The sequence below is a fragment of the Ciona intestinalis genome, unplaced genomic scaffold (assembly GCF_000224145.3).
Source record: "Ciona intestinalis unplaced genomic scaffold, KH HT000098.2, whole genome shotgun sequence".
NCBI classification, from domain to species: domain Eukaryota; kingdom Metazoa; phylum Chordata; class Ascidiacea; order Phlebobranchia; family Cionidae; genus Ciona; species Ciona intestinalis.
The window spans coordinates 596,324-614,790 of NW_004190420.2; the positions used below are offsets into that span (position 1 = coordinate 596,324).

At 35.1% G+C, this 18,467-nt stretch overlaps 3 protein-coding genes across 5 annotated transcripts; 1 reads left to right on the plus strand and 2 right to left on the minus strand.

The window, feature by feature from the left end:
* The first annotated feature begins 291 nt into the window (after positions 1 to 291).
* LOC100175240 (solute carrier family 13 member 2-like) lies at positions 292 to 5,297 on the plus strand. Of its 3 annotated transcripts, none has more exons than XM_009863149.3 (14): positions 292 to 520; positions 761 to 889; positions 1,311 to 1,447; positions 1,729 to 1,858; positions 1,997 to 2,030; positions 2,085 to 2,144; positions 2,509 to 2,716; positions 3,134 to 3,256; positions 3,475 to 3,561; positions 3,638 to 3,742; positions 4,221 to 4,428; positions 4,487 to 4,592; positions 4,645 to 4,838; positions 5,089 to 5,297. In XM_009863149.3, exons 1-14 carry the CDS (start codon positions 419 to 421, stop codon positions 5,215 to 5,217), a joined length of 1,752 nt encoding a protein of 583 aa, XP_009861451.1. In that variant the 5' UTR covers positions 292 to 418; the 3' UTR covers positions 5,218 to 5,297. The 3 variants fall into 3 exon arrangements, with proteins under 3 accessions (XP_009861451.1, XP_018671214.1, XP_026694388.1); XM_018815669.2 differs by having other exon boundaries at positions 2,091 to 2,144; XM_026838587.1 differs by lacking the exon at positions 761 to 889.
* On the minus strand, positions 5,215 to 12,070 carry LOC100184658 (tyrosine-protein phosphatase non-receptor type 11). Its single transcript, XM_002130094.4, has 15 exons — positions 11,892 to 12,070; positions 11,561 to 11,683; positions 11,097 to 11,291; positions 10,351 to 10,513; positions 9,932 to 10,153; positions 9,568 to 9,664; positions 9,419 to 9,498; positions 8,850 to 9,005; positions 8,135 to 8,266; positions 7,667 to 7,780; positions 7,197 to 7,302; positions 6,811 to 6,962; positions 6,503 to 6,580; positions 6,095 to 6,192; positions 5,215 to 5,954 (listed from the first exon to the last, which is right to left on the minus strand). Exons 1-15 carry the CDS (start codon positions 11,909 to 11,911, stop codon positions 5,828 to 5,830), a joined length of 1,863 nt encoding a protein of 620 aa, XP_002130130.1. The 5' UTR covers positions 11,912 to 12,070; the 3' UTR covers positions 5,215 to 5,827.
* A 506-nt stretch (positions 12,071 to 12,576) lies between these two features.
* LOC100187054 lies at positions 12,577 to 17,807 on the minus strand. The gene is made up of 8 exons (XM_002129997.5): positions 17,671 to 17,807; positions 16,665 to 16,804; positions 15,920 to 16,415; positions 15,579 to 15,679; positions 14,972 to 15,270; positions 14,465 to 14,595; positions 14,051 to 14,180; positions 12,577 to 13,559 (listed from the first exon to the last, which is right to left on the minus strand). Exons 1-8 carry the CDS (start codon positions 17,746 to 17,748, stop codon positions 13,429 to 13,431), a joined length of 1,506 nt encoding a protein of 501 aa, XP_002130033.1. The 5' UTR covers positions 17,749 to 17,807; the 3' UTR covers positions 12,577 to 13,428.
* Positions 17,808 to 18,467: the final 660 nt, after the last annotated feature.

Below are 18,467 nucleotides of genomic sequence, written 5' to 3' on the forward strand. Positions count from 1 at the left end.
CCCCCGCGCACTGTTAATGAAGGCCTCTAAAAACAAACGATAGCAGCATCCGGTATATGGGATTCGGAAGCACCTTGCTTTCGATAAAATATGGCCGCTTGTCCAACAACATAATGGCCAAAACAAACCTGTTGAAACAAGAGCACCTAAATTCCATTACAGCGAAGGTTTTAGGAAAGTTCGTACCAGGCCAACTCATCTGTAACCGTGTATGAAGTGACTTTTTGTAGTTAAAATGTTCCTGCAGCAATCACTCAACCAAAAACACGGCAGCAGAAACTGCAGTTGTAAAATTAACAGTTTGTGATTAAGTAATAAACCAGTTAAGCTTGCATAAAGCTAAGAATATAATCAAGTAACTACAGTTATATAATTTCGACATCAGCATAGAAGTAGCTTTGATATTAGTTCAATCAATATGAACTTCCGAAAGATTCTGTCAATCGCGTGGATCTACAGAAATAGTCTGATTATTGTAATCACGCCACTGCTGCTTCTACCGTTGGTTGGCAAATCCGAGGTAATTGTTAATGAATCAACATTTCTGGCATAAAATCAGAGGCGCATGCCACATGATTTGCCGTGAAAGATGTGCTTTGTTTGAAAATCCTCTGTATGGGAAGCAACTGCTGTAGCGTAACTTTTAAATACGAAATGTTAAAGTGTAGCCTATGCTGCGTCAAAGTACTTCAATAAAAATTCCAACATAGAAGCTAAAATGGTAACTTAATTTTGGTTTGTACAGAAATTACAATTGCAGGTTGCAAGTTGTGCATTTAGTCTTTGCATCATGGCAGTTTATTGGACGACTGAAGCCTGCCCCCTTGCGGTCACATCGCTTCTACCGATCATACTGTTCCCCATGCTTGGCATAATAAGTGCAGATAACGTAAGAATGCGCGACATCAAGTATATATTCAACACACTTTTTTTGGCTGCGGTCTTACAACGAGGCGTGTCAGAGTACCTTGGGTTGACTGTATAGCGGCTCATCACCACAACACCCAGAGTTGCTGTTTGAAGTGCACAATGGTATATGCAGTTCAACCTGTGACTTATTCGTTTATTCGTACAGTAAAGATGTTACAAAGACACGTGCAGAGCGACCCTGAGTGATTTTTTGATGAGAAAGTGTTGGTTGATTATTTATATTAATCACTCATCCATTTGTATAGGTGTTTTAATGGCAAATATGTAGCGATTTTTGTTTAGTCTTAGGCCTGCAGTAAAAAACATTGAACCCATGCAGTAAAAACCTGTAACCCAAACAAAACAGAGGGTTTTTCAATACTTAAAATATTTTAAACCAGATTTCAATGATGTACACGAGGCAAATTAACTTTCTCTTTGTGGGTGGTTTGATAATGGCGGTTGCCATCCAGGAGTGGAATCTTCATCGAAGGATTGCTCTCAAAGTTTTGATGCTTATCGGTTCCCGTCCGTGTTGGTATGTAGTTTTAATTATCATTGAAATTGTCACCAGTATTTGTAAGTAAAGTAAGCACTCCTATTGTTTGGTTCATCCAAAAATTATGTAATGCAATAGGTTCAATATAGATACTTTTACAGTTATGTTTAAATATTAAAAGAGCAACAATTTTTTTAAGTTCATACTTTTCTATGCGTCTTTTTTCGTTATGTGCACTAGCTGCCACTGTATATAGTGCCAAGTTGAAGTGTTCACTTCTGTGGACTGTCCTTACCGACTTAAACGTTTAGACATTACAGGATTCTATTAGGTTTGATGGTGGTTACCGCCATGTTGTCGATGTGGATAAGCAACACCGCCACCACTGCAATGATGGTGCCGATAGCTAGTGCTGTGTACGACCAGATGAGTGACCTTAAACAGGCGGAGGTAAGGTTGACCATCTTTGGACTGTGTTTTGCGACATCTTATACATTCCATTCGGTGGTCCTACTGCTGCGCTTATTAATATGTATGCTATTGTTGTAGTTCAATGTTGATTTTATCTGTTTCGTTTTATTTATCCAGAAATCCACGTCGGACGAGGAGGCAAGTTTGAAAGGTATGTAAATATATTTCACTGTCGTTGGTTTCGTGATATTTAATATTAATCCAGTTAAAGATGACAGAGATAGAAATAGTGGAGAAGCATTACCAAGTAATAGAACAAACGAAGGTAAGCGTATCGGGTATAATCAAATAAATGAAACGAATGTAACTTGTTTATCTTCCAATCTCCGCATAGCGGGGCAACAGCAGTTGTTATACGGCGGAAGCTATGCGTAATTTAGTCTCCACATGTGTAGATCTAAGGGTGTAGTTAATTGGGGAACTATGTTTTTTATTTGGCTGACAATTAAGACAACCCGTAATGGACCAAGAGGATAGAACAATTGCCGCTACGTTTTCACCCCAAAAACTCGCAATGCATCGTCGAGCCTCCAACCTGCTTGGTGGGGAGGCGAGCGCTTTAATTAGCCAATGTGTCACGGCGCCGCACATTTGCGTGTTAATGTTAACCACACTGTAAACTCTTGCAGAAATCCTCTCAGATGGTGTCACTGTCAACGTAACAAACATCCCAAGCACCGTGAGGACATTGAACGACGATAAGCGTAAAAAGAGCGGAGACAAGAACTTGCGAAAAGCGATGCTGCTTTGTATAGCTTACTCAGCAAATATTGGTGGATTTGCAACTTTGATCGGAACACCTGCTAATCTGTTATTACCTGGTGCTCTTATATCAGTGTAAGTTGTATATGCAATATACATCAGTATATAAGTGGTTGACTTTAAAAGTAACGGTACAAGCCAAATAAGAGTTAAACTCTTATGCAACTTTTACCCAACAACTTTTGTATAATTATTTCTGATTGTCATAAACAACTGACGGTTTACCCATACAGTAGAGTGGGGAAGATGGGACACCCTTTTATTTTACTTTCCGTTTCATTCGGTATAGTAAAAAATTAAAGAATTATAAAATCGTATCTTAACAACTCCAATAGACTGATGTTAATTGGATAAAACACGATCAGGATAATTGTATATCATGCTGCATATGTCCCATCTTACCCCAAAGAACTATTTATCCCATTTTCGCTCTCCCTACTTTAAAACCTTAGTTGCGGGAGAAACAAAGTAAATTTATGTCATGTCGCGTAGATTCGGGGAAGGCGCTGCTGAACAAGTCGACTTCGTATCGTGGATGGGATTCAGCTTACCTATTTCGGTTACTTGTCTTTTCTTTACATGGATATGGCTGCAGTTTCGGTTCATTGGTATCAGGTCAGTTATTGTTTTATAGGTATTAGAATTAAGAAACAATTGAATGATTGCCACTTAATATTCTCGCGCGGTTAAGAAACTTTAGATATTATGACAGGATTGTCTTTTTTTAAATATACTACATAGACACATATTGTATATTAGAGGGCATGTATTAGAGTCTTGTTTTGGTACGATTATTACCGGGTATATAACTTTATCATGCTTCGACATTGCAGACAGCTTTGGCAAAAGGGTGATAAACAAAAAGACAACCGAGTGAAAGCTTACATTTTCAACTCTTACAGACAACTAGGTCCTATATCGTAAGTATATACAGCTTTACAGCACCACTGCTTAGTTTTATCTAAAATACTTGGATTTAAACGTTGATATTGTTAGGTTTGGTGAGATGGCTGTATTCGCTCACTTCGTGATACTGGCCATACTATGGTTAACAAGAGATCCGAAGTTTATCAGCGGTTGGAAAGATTTATTCCCACAGGGGTGAGTGAAAAACGCGTAACCATGCCTGCATTTTAGCCAGAACCCCAGTTTTCTGTTAATATTTGAAGTTAACCGAAATGATGTTTCGGTAGTTGTGAGACTTTTATCCTATATAATGCATTAAATTTAAATGTTATTGCTTTGTCATGCCGGAATTAACGTTCCCAAAAAGCCAGGTCTTAAAAATCCTAATTGTAACGCACCGATTGCACGATTCACCGTGTTGTTAACATTATACCTGGCTTTTGAATGTAGTTACATCCATTGTGGATAACTAAAATTCATGTAATTATAAGTGTAAAAGAGATCGTTATAGGATTTTAAAGGATCGACGTCTTGCCAGCATACTGACGAAACATCCATAGGTTTCGATTCGGTGTTTTGTACAAGTGCACAACATTTGTGTAACTTGGCGGCAACAACTCATATGCAAATTTTATAATTAACTAAAAAGAGACTTACCTTTATGACGTCCTAGTTTGATAAAGGACTCCACATCAGCGATGTTGATTTGCTTCAGTCTATTCGTCTTCCCGTCCAAAAATCCTTTCCGAAAGTCGGAGGACCCAAGTGGGCTTCCGGTTGCCTCTCCTCCGCTCTTGGGATGGAAAACACTCGAGAAAAACTTTGCCTGGGACGTCTTCTTTCTTCTCGGTGCAGGATTCGCGCTCGCGAGAGCATGCGAGGTGACTTGTGTTATTAATGTTAACTAGACACTCGTGTGTAACTGAACACTGTAAATAGGACTCTGGGTTGTCGGACTCGGTGGGCGACGCTATATCTGGATTGGGTGACATATCTCCTGCTGGGTTTGCGTTAATCATATCAATAATATTGTCTTTGCTAACAGGTAAACTTGAGACTGTTACAGATGCTGTATTAACTAAACGTTCCTTGTGTAGAATTTACAAGCAATGTAAGCACTGCAAGCATATTTCTTCCAATTTTGTGTCGTCTGGCCTCCCACTCTGGTATACATCCTCTATACATTGCTATCCCTGCCACCATATCCTGCTCATTTGCCTTCTCACTGCCTGTAGCTACACCTCCGAATGCAATCGCCTTCTCATATGGCGGCCTTAAAGTAAAAGATCTGGTAAGCTCTGTGTGAGTGGAACATAATACGTTGAAATGTATTTTTCCTGCATAAAGTTGGCCACAATGTGTGTGTAATAGTAATTGTTTAGAAGCCCATATAAGCTTTTTCATCCCATATGGGGGGGGGGCGTATAACAAGGCACGACATAAACTTAAAATTTAAGTTAGAGTTGAGCCGTTACCCCAACATATAGGCCAGAACACTGGATGAATGTTTCTAAAACAAAAGCAAATTTAACTTTTTTCAGATTTCTACTGGGTTGGTGCTCAATTTTATCTGTGTGCTAATTCTCAACGGGTTTTTGAACACTACAGGAGTTGCTATATTCAACCTGAATGACGTTAGCTCGCTCAGCAATTTGACTAATCAGTTATAAGCCATTAGTAACACATAAATTGTATTGTTGCAAAAAATAACGTGTGCCCGTTGCAATTAAACATTCAGACCTAAAGCAAAGGAACTTGGTATGTAGACACTAACTAATGTTAGCCAAGCAAGTTTTGTGGGAATAGCTTTATTAGCTTGCATGGTTGTCTAGAAACTGGTTAAGGCTGGTTTATAGCGGTAAGAAGCAGATTAAAGCGACACCGCTCACAATGTTCAAAGAAATGATTGTGGTCCCGCACTTTTCGTTTGTCGCCCTTTTAAACGTTCTACGTTGGACGTAATAAAAATAACGGAGAGGAAACTTGGGTAACAGCGGTGTACCAAGGAGGGTTAGTGGGTTAGGATAGCAAAATAGTGGTTAGGTTATAAAACAAGTTAGAGAATAATACAGAGATTTTCAGTGTTGGTCACTTTTGGGAATACGAGCTAAAAACTCCGATGACGTAAGCAAATATCATGGAAGTACCTGCGCGTTGCAATGGAAACTTGTGATAGCAGCTTCGTGTAAGGTTAGCGGGGGTGGGTAAAAGCAAGGTGGAGAGCGTTTAAACAGCGCCTGCTGGGGTTTCAACCTGGTCAGTGGTATGAGTGTGGTGTGGTCATCTGCGTTGTACCATCTGTGGTGTGTGGGGTGCTGGCCTCGTACTGTTTGCGTATACGTTGTTCGTATTCTCGTAAATAGCTCGATGGCCACTGTGAGGGGATGGAGTGCCCGGCTGGCTGCTCCTGTGAGTATACAAATAAAGTTTGAAAAAAATGGCACTTTGTTATAAAAAAAAATATTCTTTCTGCAGTAAATGTATATTACAGGTTCATATTGTGTATAGAGGGAAAATTAGCAATAGGTGGAATAAAGTGGATCATACATTGATGATGTTCTTGGTCCAGCTGATGATGGAGTTGGAGGAAGTTGGTGAAGATGGATCCCCGGTGATGGAGGGAGGGAGCTGAAGGGGGAGCGGACCTGAATGAATAAAGATCAGGAGTTCAAATTCGGTCACTAATTCTTTGGTGGTATGACTAAGACAAACGTAGTTACACCTCTGGCGGTTGATGACTAATACAATTATTCAACCATGAAATGTGTTGTAGTTAGTCTTGTTATATGTAGTGGATAAGAATTTAATGTTTAGGTAGACATTGTGTGGTCAATAATAAGTTTTTGGCAAGTTCTTGTGACTTCAGTAAGGTATGTATTCTGTTATAAATTTGTTATAGCAAGCTCAGTGGCACAGGGTCACAAGACTCACAACGAACTAAAAAAACACCAATACCTTTGGAAAACTTGTTATATCAGCATTCACAGCTTCAGCAGTTTGTCTTGTGTTGATATACTCTCTCCCTTTGTTCATCTGAGGAATATTTCAATATACATTTAACTTGAGATAGAGTGCTTCCCTATGCTCTCACCAACTTGTCAGCCTTACAAAAGAAAAGTGATCAAGTAAAACCAAATAATCACTCTACTATAACGCTACATATTACACAACTGTCTTTGCCCTGCGAGGTAAGGACAAGTTATAAAAAACTTACCATATTGGCCCAATTTACATCTTAATTTAAGAAGCAAAAACAAAAGTACCTGTGAAGCTTCCACACGCTTGGTGAGTGTTTCAATGTGTTGCTTTACTGCCAGGTAGACAAACTGATATTGCGCTTCTGTTTGTACCATACCTGATCTCTGACTTCTCACCATTTGAATTGTTCTTTGAATGTCAATCTCACAGTCAAGCCCTGTAGAAATCGGGTTTGGAAATTGAACACAAGAGATTTATTCCCAAAAGAAGTGTACATTTAACAGAATGGATAGACTGCTTATATTTTATGCACATAAGACACTGGAATTATCTGGACTTTAATTAATGGAATTAACTTAACAATGTTACACAACACATGCCACTGGAATAGGTAGGTGTGGTATATTTTACAACCAACATTTGTGAATTTACAAGAGGTTATAAATATTACCTTGCTGCCCAATGACATCTAATATAATATCAATAACAATGAAAGTCCCTGATCTACCAATACCAGCACTACAGTGCACGATGACTGGACCAGAGTTCCTACTTTTCTGTAAAAGAAAACGAACATCTAACAAGTTCTAAGTTTCTGTGTTGAAAATTTTGGGTGTAAAAATAAAAACAAAGTCTGTTTGTTTGTAGAAAACGGAAAGTGTTGAAAGAGTTTTAAATGTTTAACTTTCTAGGTTTAACTAAATAAATAGCTTCTTTAAATAAGGGCAACTTTTAAATTCTATTGATCAAAGGGGGGTGGGACAAAATCAAATTATATTATGAAATTCGTGTTTTAATGATTTCTATATTGGCAAAAAATGAAACTTTTATTGAAATTCTGCCACTGGGGTAAAACACTTATATTCCCTTAGTGAGCTTTGAACAAGCATTCATTGGTTCTGGTAAGAAAATTTGACTTACATAACGTTCATTGATATCATGTAGAAAGTTAAGAACACCACCTGGATCACTTGGTACTCCGTGGTCAGGCCATACTTTAAAGTGGTAATGATAAACCACCCTTTCACTGGTGGGCTGCAAGTTGATGATAAATGTTATTTATTTGGAATTTTTATTTGGAATAATGTAGTTATAGATCAGCTTGATAGATTTTCTCATGCTAAATATTTTAACTAATATGTACACAAAATTAGAAATGTTTAAATTAAAATTTTGTAAGATTTGTTATATCTAATCTTGCTATTTTTAACTGATTTTTTACAGAGTTTAAAAATTTTCTGAATAATTGAAAACACAAATATATAGGCAACTTCATATACATTTTATGGTTAAAGGTACAAACCATGCAAATTTTACAACTGATTATAGCAATTTAATATATATACACCAGGCATTAAATTTCAAAATGCAGTTTAAAAGTTATCTCACCTCTGCTGTTTTGGTTAAATTGAATTCTCTTAAGGTGTAATCCCGGTAATCTGTTTCCTTTAAACCTTTCACTGAATAACCGTCCAACTGCTTAACTTCTCCCTCTGCGGGCCAGTATCGAACACATTTATTCTGTTGGGAATACAGAGGATTTGGTTAACCACACAAAACTGACAGAGCAGTATGTAAGTATGTTATTAAACAAAAACTTGCTCAACCTACAGTGAAAAGCTTGGTATTAATAAAGATATTAGATGGAATTTAATTGATCTAGTCACTACACAAACCGGGGTGGCGGGGTGACAGAGTGGAAAAGACAATAACCCTGGATTTTTGTGGTACATTAAGTATTTACATTAAACTAACACTGCCTTCCCTGAATCAGGACAAATATGAGACCTATGATTTTATAATAACACTTTACAGCAATTATTAAACAATATTTCCTAATTGAAAGAGTTGAATAGAAACTAAAAAAAAGAAAAATTGGTTATTAACATCAACACAGTGTTCAAAACAGTAATTCATGAACAAAAATATAGTTTCAGACAACTATAATTATTGATGATGTAATGAACCAACTTTTGCATACATCCCACTTTCCCAGGTTCCCACCTAATAATGTGATGTAGGTGTAGGACCTCCATACCCATATAAAGAAAAAAAATAAATATCGAAACAAAAAATTTAAAAAAAGAAAAAATAAAGACATTACCCTGCCTCGTTCAACCTCCTTTGTTGTCATGACGATGATGCGAGAGTCTTCCTGATACACCATCTTCCAGAAGTCACTGATAGTGTTAGATAAACATCCCTGTGTAGAGATGTAGGTCTTACTCTTCATCATCGCTCCTCCTTCCTCAGCATCCGGCTACAACAGTGGAACAAAATTGTTTTCTACAACAGGTACTGTATGAATGAAACCTTGCAGTATACACACTGCAAAATTGTGTTTGAAAAACTTAGGATTACCATTTTCAATATTCTAATTTTTTTTTAAATGCATGTAATTTATTGTTGCAAATATTTGAAAAATAGTTTTTGCCTTCCAAAGTTTGTTTTCCAATGAAAGTAATTGTGAACAAAATAATAGATTTGTACTGGCAAAGCAGTCATTATGTAGAAAAATCAATGTCCGTGCCCTTTGCCTATCCGCCAATTCATACACATTAGGAGCTAAACCGTTGGGGAATGAATTGAATGCTTTATAACAGGAAGTGACAGTCAAGGTTAAAGTTTCCCACACAGAGACACAGAAGCAAAGATCAACCAGGGAGTTCATACTTTAATATAATTTGCATTGATGTAATCTGATCCCGCAACCGCTGGGTCGACATCTTTCAAAACAACACGTGTGTGGTCAACTGAAAGGGGAAAAATGTGGTTAAGATGATGGGTTGCTGTGTTAGAAAACCTATATATTTGTATATTACATGGTAGGATGTTTTTGTAGCGATTTTTTGTCTTGTTTTCAAGTTTCAAGCCTTCTTTCCGACTGAAGAGGTGTTTGCAGCCTTGTTGCTGTAGTGTCTGTATAGTAAAATGATATACGGTAACATACGTAATACAAAGTATGTAACAATTGCGGAAAAGTGTGGGAGTAAATGAATTATGAAATCATACTATGACATGTTTATAAATAAATTTATAGCAAAAATGTTGGTGCTAGTGTTTTTATTACTGAATTTAAGATCTGCTTAAAATTTGCTTGCAGAACTTTAAAACGTTTAAAAAATGAAAAATCGTGTAAAAAATGGTGAAAAAACACTTTGAAATAATTAAGGCATGATGACCGACCTCAAATTCTTCCCAAAATCCCGCTTTGCTTGTATCAGACTGGTGGAGCTCTTTTACCCTCTGGTCTATCATGGCGACATTAATACGTGTTGCATTATACGGCTGCTTGAGGTAAACAACACTTCCCGTTTGCTCCACCATAGCATTGTGTTTATGATGATCAATTAACTCTGATAATGAATCAAACTTCTGACCACCTCCTATGTCATATTTACCATTGTCCTGTAAGGTTGGCATATTAATATGATTTTATATGCTTCACCGTTATTACAGCAATAAATGCCAGCTCATATAATTCTACGTATTACTAATGCTCATAACATATGACATCGTGGTGCTTAAACCCAGATGACACATCAAACAATACAAGTCACAAGTGTATATTGAATCAGAGAGAAGGAAAGTAATAATTAACTTACACTGCGGCTGATCATAATGTGTATGATCTTATCATCACAACGAACAGATAAAACAAAATCTCCGGGTTTGCTTAAACTCTGACGTACAAGGAAACTTCCATTCTTTCCTTTCTCATTTAGCAATATTTCCGCTTGTCTGCCTGTGGTGTGGCCATGGAACCATCTGCATATTACAATACTTTGTAATGAATCTATTTAGAATTAATTGTTCACACAATTTCTGTAAGCATATGATAAAATTAAAACAAAATATTGGCCTAAGGAGTTCAGAAGCACTAAAGAGGTAGATATTTACTTAAAAAATTATTTACCATTTTTACAAAATCTCTGTCTGGATTCTGTTGCTATTTGACAGAAAATGTATTTAAAGGAATATGAGTTTGGTATTGCCTATTTTAATTAAATTCTCCTTGCCATTTGTACACATACATTATGCATAAGCAATACAAACAATTAAATATGACATGATTAAATTGAACTTTAAAGTATGTGAATGGCACTAAATGCACCATGTAAATATTTAAAGTTGCAATATGAAGGTAAAACCACCAGCCACTACCATGTACTGTTTAATTAAATTTACACCATATTGTAAAGCTAAACGGCTTTTATTAATGGGCTGCGCATAACACTAACATAGGATAATAGACTTTTTAAAAGTTTTTTTTTTTAAATACATGCCATATTGCAAACACATGGCCACATTGGTAACTACAAGCGGAAAAACTGTAAAAATTACAACTAACCTCTCAGAGGTAGGGTCTGCACAGTTAAGTGGGTATTTTAATTCAATAATTTCTCCGTTAATTTCCCTCAGTTGGCCGTGCTTTTCTGTATAAAACTGAACCAGTTCGGCCAAAGTTGCAAACTTTTCCCCTCCATAAAGATCATAAAAATCACCAGTGTTTTGTATTTTTATGTGGGTTACATCATCCCCTCGTCTGTGATAGAAGTTTTGCTCAAATCTTTACCATTAAAACACTACTAAAATATATAACATGCAATAAAGTTGCTACAAAACAAAAGTTGTATATGTTTTTGTACAATGTAGATAAGACTAGGACAAACTTTGTTTTTCTGCAGTTTATCAAAGTTTTATGAGCAAAACAAAAAAAGACATGAAACTATGCACACATATATATAGGATATATATAATATATACAATAGGCTATACATTTACATATTTAATGTATATTAAATATATATTCACCTAACTGACAGCGTGAAGTCACCAGGATTACTTTTACTTGGTCGAGCAAGAAAACTCCCAGATATTCCTCTTTCAAGAAGCAACGTTTCTGCATCTCCACCATTAATATTCGGGTGAAACCACCTAGATATTGAACATATGTTGTTAACATAAAATACATGGGTAGTGAAGTTAAGTTTTTTTAAAGAGGGTATTTTCCATAATACTTGTTTAGGGATGTATATCTTATAAATATATATACATATATATATACTTGTTTTCCATGACCAACATTTTTTAATTCCTAAAATTTGCATATTTCATACTGTATATTCAATTCGACAAAACCCACCTTCGAGATATTGATCCCATGATTTAGAAAGTATATGGTATACTGTAAATGTAGGTTCATATACTTTTAAAAATACAATTGATTTCCCAGCGAAATACTGATCCGAGTTTTGACGTAAATGTCGTGATATCTGTAACAATACAAACAATATTTATTTAACAGCACAGTGTTTTTTTTAGTTTAACAACTTTAGAGTCAACCGTATGCAGCTCGAAATGACAATAACTGAAATGTGGACATTAAACTTGACCGAGCGGCATGCTAGATGCTAATAGATCGGCTATTGCGATACTGGAAAACCGACTGAAATGTTCTTGTGCAACAACTATTACATTTTGTCTATAAACTGAACGAAAACATAGCAGTCCTACTACATACACAGTTAGGTAGAAATAAGTTTTTACGGCTCCTAAAACGAACAAAAACAAAACAAAACCTTCCACACAAATGCAAAATGAATAAATATTTCTCTACCGCCACCTAGTAACATCCAAAATCCTCAAAATTCCATAGGCCCAAAACTGGGGAGAACCGTTATTTTTTACTTCTTTTTAATCAATTTGACACTGTAAAAAACACATGCTTACGAATACTTTGCTGCCTTTATAAATGTGGGTTTGGGTTCATAGCAATGTTAATTTATAAAGATTGGTTTATAGGAAACATAAACCTGCTACCAGCGAAATTTCTTAATTTTTGTTTATTAAAAATAAAACAAACCCATGCGTACAATACGCAGACGAAGTAAAAAGGTAAGAAAAAGAGCAATAATTGTTAACAAACAGTTAGCAAATCTATACATTGTTAAAATTTTGATACATGTGTAAGCTAAAACTTCCTTTATTTTAAAACATTTCAAAAACACACTTAGTATAAATAGAAAGATTTAACGGTGCAGGGTATTAAAAGTACAATTAGTTCATTACACACAATCAAAAAGTCGCACCTAGAAAAATCACGTGTAGCCTATTATATTTAATATTGCTTCACAATTTGAATATAGCTATTAAGTTTTTAAAACATTTGATAATACATATGTAATGTAATTTAAGAGGAAACATAGAGGAGGAACCTGCACCAGCACTGCCAGTAATATTTTACGAAAAAGATAAAAAGCACATCACCATATTTCCTTAAAAGAAATACACGATTATTTCAGAAGTTAAATAGAAAGGCCATTTCAATTTCATTGCTAGCTTTAAAGATTGTCACCTAGCTTTTATATGAATAAAAAGTATTAAACAAGAAAATAGAACAGATTTTGTCACTAAAAAGCATAAGTGACCACTATAAAAATTACAGAAGGGGGCATAAAGTAGATGCTTCATAGTTCGTACACACTCATGAACACACAGGAAATTGGCAGTTTACAAATATGTAATTACTACAGTACTAGGTAGTTTAAACGTACCATTCAGAAAGTGAGAAAATTCAGACCTGATAATTTAAACAGGTATTATGTATGAGAAACACTTATCAACTCTGATGTAAAATATTGCAAACCAATGTGACTTGTACCATGCACTATCTAAATAATTTAAACTGTTGTTTCAGGACCAAGAGTGGACATCATGCATTTAATATCTTCAATATCAGTTAGCTTTGCATCTTGTGCTGTTTGCAGAGTGTCCCTTTCAAGTAATAGAGAAACCAGGGATTCACTTAATACTGAAATACAGGAGAAAATTGTTAAAGCAGGATGTACATGTTTAGCACAGGATGGCGAGACATAATACAAGAGATCCAGCTGAGTGACATTTAGCAGACTGGTGTAAATCAATAACGTCGAGACTGGTCCAACAGCTCAATAGCTTTTGTTCATTGATTTAACAAGACAAAGTTACATGCTTTCAATATAGGAACAAAACATGTATTTTTTTATTAAAAATCTTACATAAGCAAAAGTCCCCCATTTTTTGTATTTATTTGTTTTAGTATCATTTATGTAGGTTTGCTAACTTTTGGATTTATGTTTTCTTAGACGTGATTACTTAATATACATAAACGATTACAAATAATGGTACAAGCACTTTGTAAAATTTAGGTAGTGGATGGCACTTAATTATGTTTGTATTGGCATGTAATGCAAAAGAAATCTCAACAAAAACATAGACTGATTAAAATTTAATGTACCGAGAAGACTATAAAACAAATTTTACCTTGTTGTTTCATGTGAAGCTCTTTGAGCATTTGACGTAATTGCTTGAGTTTAATTAACTGACAGTCTTTTGCATTCAAACCGAAATTGTTCATTTTCCTTTGTAACTCATCACTGAGTGTAGTTAGCAACTGTAACAAAACAATTTTAATCAGATAAGCAGTTTTAATTAGATAACCTAAACTTTTAAATATGATAAGTACAGTTAGAATTATATGTTAAATTTATGGTAATAATAGTTAGCTACTCAGGATTATATTACATTACAGCAACATTATTTCAATAATACAAAACACGTCCCAGACTATAGATTTAGAATTTTACAGTTTAAAGTTATGGGCTATGCTTGTTTTATGGCTGAACCAATATTTTATTGCCAAAACCATTATTAAGTGAAACATTACAATTTACTTACTGAAGCATCTTTAGTTTTGGATTGTTTTCGAAATTCTTCAGCTTCAAGTTTGGCTTTCTGCTGAGCCTCAGCGAGTTGAAATCGAGCTTCAATTTCTAAATCTTCTTGCCTGGTTCGGCCGCTGCGTAAATCTAAATATGAAAAGTTTATGTTACAGAAATTTGTTTTTCTATATCATATCATTAAATCTGTGGTTGAAGAGAAAAGTATTAAACAACATGGTCTATAAAATAATAAATAATCATTTATTGTTTTTAGCATTTCCAAAAATTTTACACAAAAACACCCATGGGCCACCTATATATTATATATACAATAAAAAAACACATTTTTTAAATCATACAATCTTACATTCACAAAGAGTTACATTCAAACCAATGGCAATCAAATGCACAGAAATAATTGTATTCAAAAATGTTTAAACCAAAGTGGAAGCCAGACAACTAAAAACCAAAAGTGGAACCGACAAATTAGGAGCACATAAAATAGAAAATGAGAGTAAACTACCATTGTGATGATGGATGATGGTGTTTTCGCATGTGTTGTGTGAGAAGCTTAAGGAGGAAGAGGAGGAGTGGGAGGAGTGAGAGGAGGCATTCGAGAGACGATTTCGACGTAAATAACGTTTCCCATATCCTTTCGAGGATGTAAAGCCAGGGGATAAGGTGGGTGAGGAGGGGCTTTTCTGTGGGGTTTCATTGTGGTTTGCCTTGTCTGACGATTGTTGTGTGCTATCGCTTTCATCAGATGAACATGGTTCATTGATATAACAAATCTGAAGGCTCTGGTTTTGTGTAGAGTAAGACCTGAGTAATGTAATAATTGAACAAGTCATTAGGGGAATTAGAAAAGTAATTCTAAAGCTACTATAACAAAAGTTAATAAAGTCTAATTACCTTAAATACTAATAAAAGTCAACGCAGAGTTGTAAGACATTTTAAATCTAGAGGTGCTTGAAATTTGCTTATTGTTAGATAAAGTTAAAATTAAAAATAGTATAAATATTTATACTTATTTTGACAATATACTAATACTATACCACATCACGAACAGGGTATATTATATTTTGTAACATTAGTGTTTACAGTGCATTCAACACTTGTTTGTTACTTACTTTTTATTTAACCATGATTTATGTGAGCTTTGCATTCCATCATCTTCATCCATTTCATCCAAGGATATTTTACGCTGAAGACCATCTTTATCTTTCAATGACTAAAAAGTATAATAAGTTAAACCTTTAATATATATATACACTTTTTCAGCTGCTACTTAATTGTATAAGCTACTTATTCCCAATTTTAATAAATATAGGATGTATTATTTGTAACAAATAGAGTGAATAGGACCATTTAAAATTGTTTAACTTTTTAGCTTCAGGACAGTAATCAAACAATATTTCCTACTGATAACTTTCAAACAATATTGGTTAATACAGGTTAAGATATAACTTACCGATCTTTTAAATGAATTTTTTGACGTTCTTCTGCGTTGTGGTGGCAAAACAGGTGAAAGTGTTTTGGGAAGAGTACCAGTTTTCAATTGTTCATTAGAAGCAGCTTTGGTTGCTTTTTGTATTTGAGCATCAAACATAGTCCAATCATTTAAGTTATACCCCACACTGTTATCGGTGGATTCTTGAAAATTATCCGTACTGATTAAGTCTGAAAAATCTTCCTGTTTCTGCCACAAGCCGTTTGTTACATCTTGGTGTGGGGAAGAAATGTAAGCGTGACTTTTTAAATCAGAATCATCCCACGCTGGTTGTAGATCAGGAGAAAGTTTCAATAAATCTTCATTTTCATCAGTTTGATCATCTTCGCAAGAAGAATGTAAAACATCATTCGACTGGTTGTTTGTTTGGTTGAATGGTTGGTCATTGTGGATTTCAACTTCTTGTTTCTGCTGTTTTTCTCGCTCATATTCCTCAGCAAGCTGTTCAAAAACCCTCCTGCAAATTAATTTATTTTAGATTTTTGTTAGGACAATATAACATATAACACTAACACTGTGTAGTTAAATATTTAAAATTACGTATATATATTATAGTCAACATTTTAGTCAGCTTTTATTGTTAAAAACAGAAGTAATATATATATATATATATGTTATATTGTCCTAATATATATATATATGTATTTAATGTTTTGATTACACAAATATAATATAACTTCATATAAACATTTTACATTTGAATTACCTTCTGTACTCCAGATAAGCTTCCGAGTGAAACTCCGACGTACCGAGTGGTTTAACGCTGTCCATTATATTCGAGTTTATCTCAACACCCTGCTGCTTACCACCGCAACCTACATTCGGAATCTCAAGGTTGTGCAAGTCCTGAAATTTTAAATAAATCGAAATAAAAAACTATGCCGTGTTGCAAAAACGAAAAATGAAAACAAAACAGTCTCTGTCGACCCTGAACTTGAAATACGTCATTCAGGAAATCAACAGTCAGCTGGTTGTACCACGGAATTACTCGAGTCACAGTTAGGACGAAAACTTATTAGAGCGGAAAATCGTTAAAATGTTGACGCCTTCGAATTCGGCTATCGCCTCATAAAAATTATTCCCGAAATAACAAATAAAAAACTAACCGCTTTTGTGATTTATTTAAGAAAAATAACTCGTGCGTAAATTTTCTTTTAGCCAAACCTCATTTATATAATTTTTACAAAGCTTGTTATGTCTGTCAAGCACGTTTGAAAATATAAAAATATCTAAAAATACAACTATAGACTATTACATACTATCTCTTGATAGCCTGTTCCTAACTGTTCACACAAAAAAGCGGTAAAGCCGTTAAATAGGTCGCTGAACAGTTGATTGTTCTTCACAGTACCATCATAGACACTCCGCAAAAGTGTGTCAACACTTTGATCTGGTAAATTTTGCTACATACGCAAAACAAATAAAAATACCCAATGTTTTCCAGGGGATTCCAAACGAAATTATCGACTAAATAAAAGAGACTATTTAGGCTATAGTTCTCCATCTGACAAAACAACGAAAATAAACATTAAACATAATTCGGGCTTATACGGGCCAATTTTATCGCTGCGTAATCCCACGAATAATTATCGGGTAATTAAAGAACGAGCTCTTTATCATGAGCGTATGCACTTACATATGCGAGAAAAAAGTGCATACATGCAAATCGTTATACGCGACATATGGTCGATGAATTTAGAAAGGATTCTTACCTCAAGCGGAATGTCTTCATCTACAATCAGTTTTGTCAAGTAAGAAAATCTTCTTTTTTGTAGTTTCTCCGTCATCATTTTATAATAGGCTCATATTATTAAACACAAAACAAAGAGAAAAGCTGGAAATAGTTAAATATTATACATTATTTAAAAATTCGAGCCTTTTGGCCTGATGCAAACTTATTCCATGGTGTAGGCTATAACTGCATTTGTAAAACGTACTTTCCGAATTTAGAATAGTTTCCGCTGCCTGTCAAAACTGCCACGCATTCCCTTTCTGGCGAACATGATACGTCCTGTATGGAACTAAGCGCAGAAGTTTGAATCACTATCGTAATTCAACTGCTGGTTAGCCATTTGTGCATTTATTCTGTATCCAGGTCAAATTAAATCTCAGTGTAGTATGGTGAAAGCCGATGGGCTCAAAGTTCGATGTTATAATGTTTACAGCGCATACTTTGTTGACTCGTGGAAACACCAGAACGGTGTGGTTCCCGTCCAATTACTCGATACACAACTAATTCATTGCCATCGTAAGCGCATAAACAACTCATGCCGCTGTTACATGTATTTGATAAACCGGACATCTTCTACAAGCTGATTTACCATGTTAACAACTAATATTTATCGCGTGTTTGTATTCAATGCAGCGCAAGGCACTAACGGAAATGTGCATCGTATTGAACTCACCTGCTTAACCAGCACACACACACACGTTTCCCTCTATTAGAAGTTAGACTGCCAACCGCAGCAAAAGACTACAAGAATAGTCTATAACCGTTTCATATAGAATA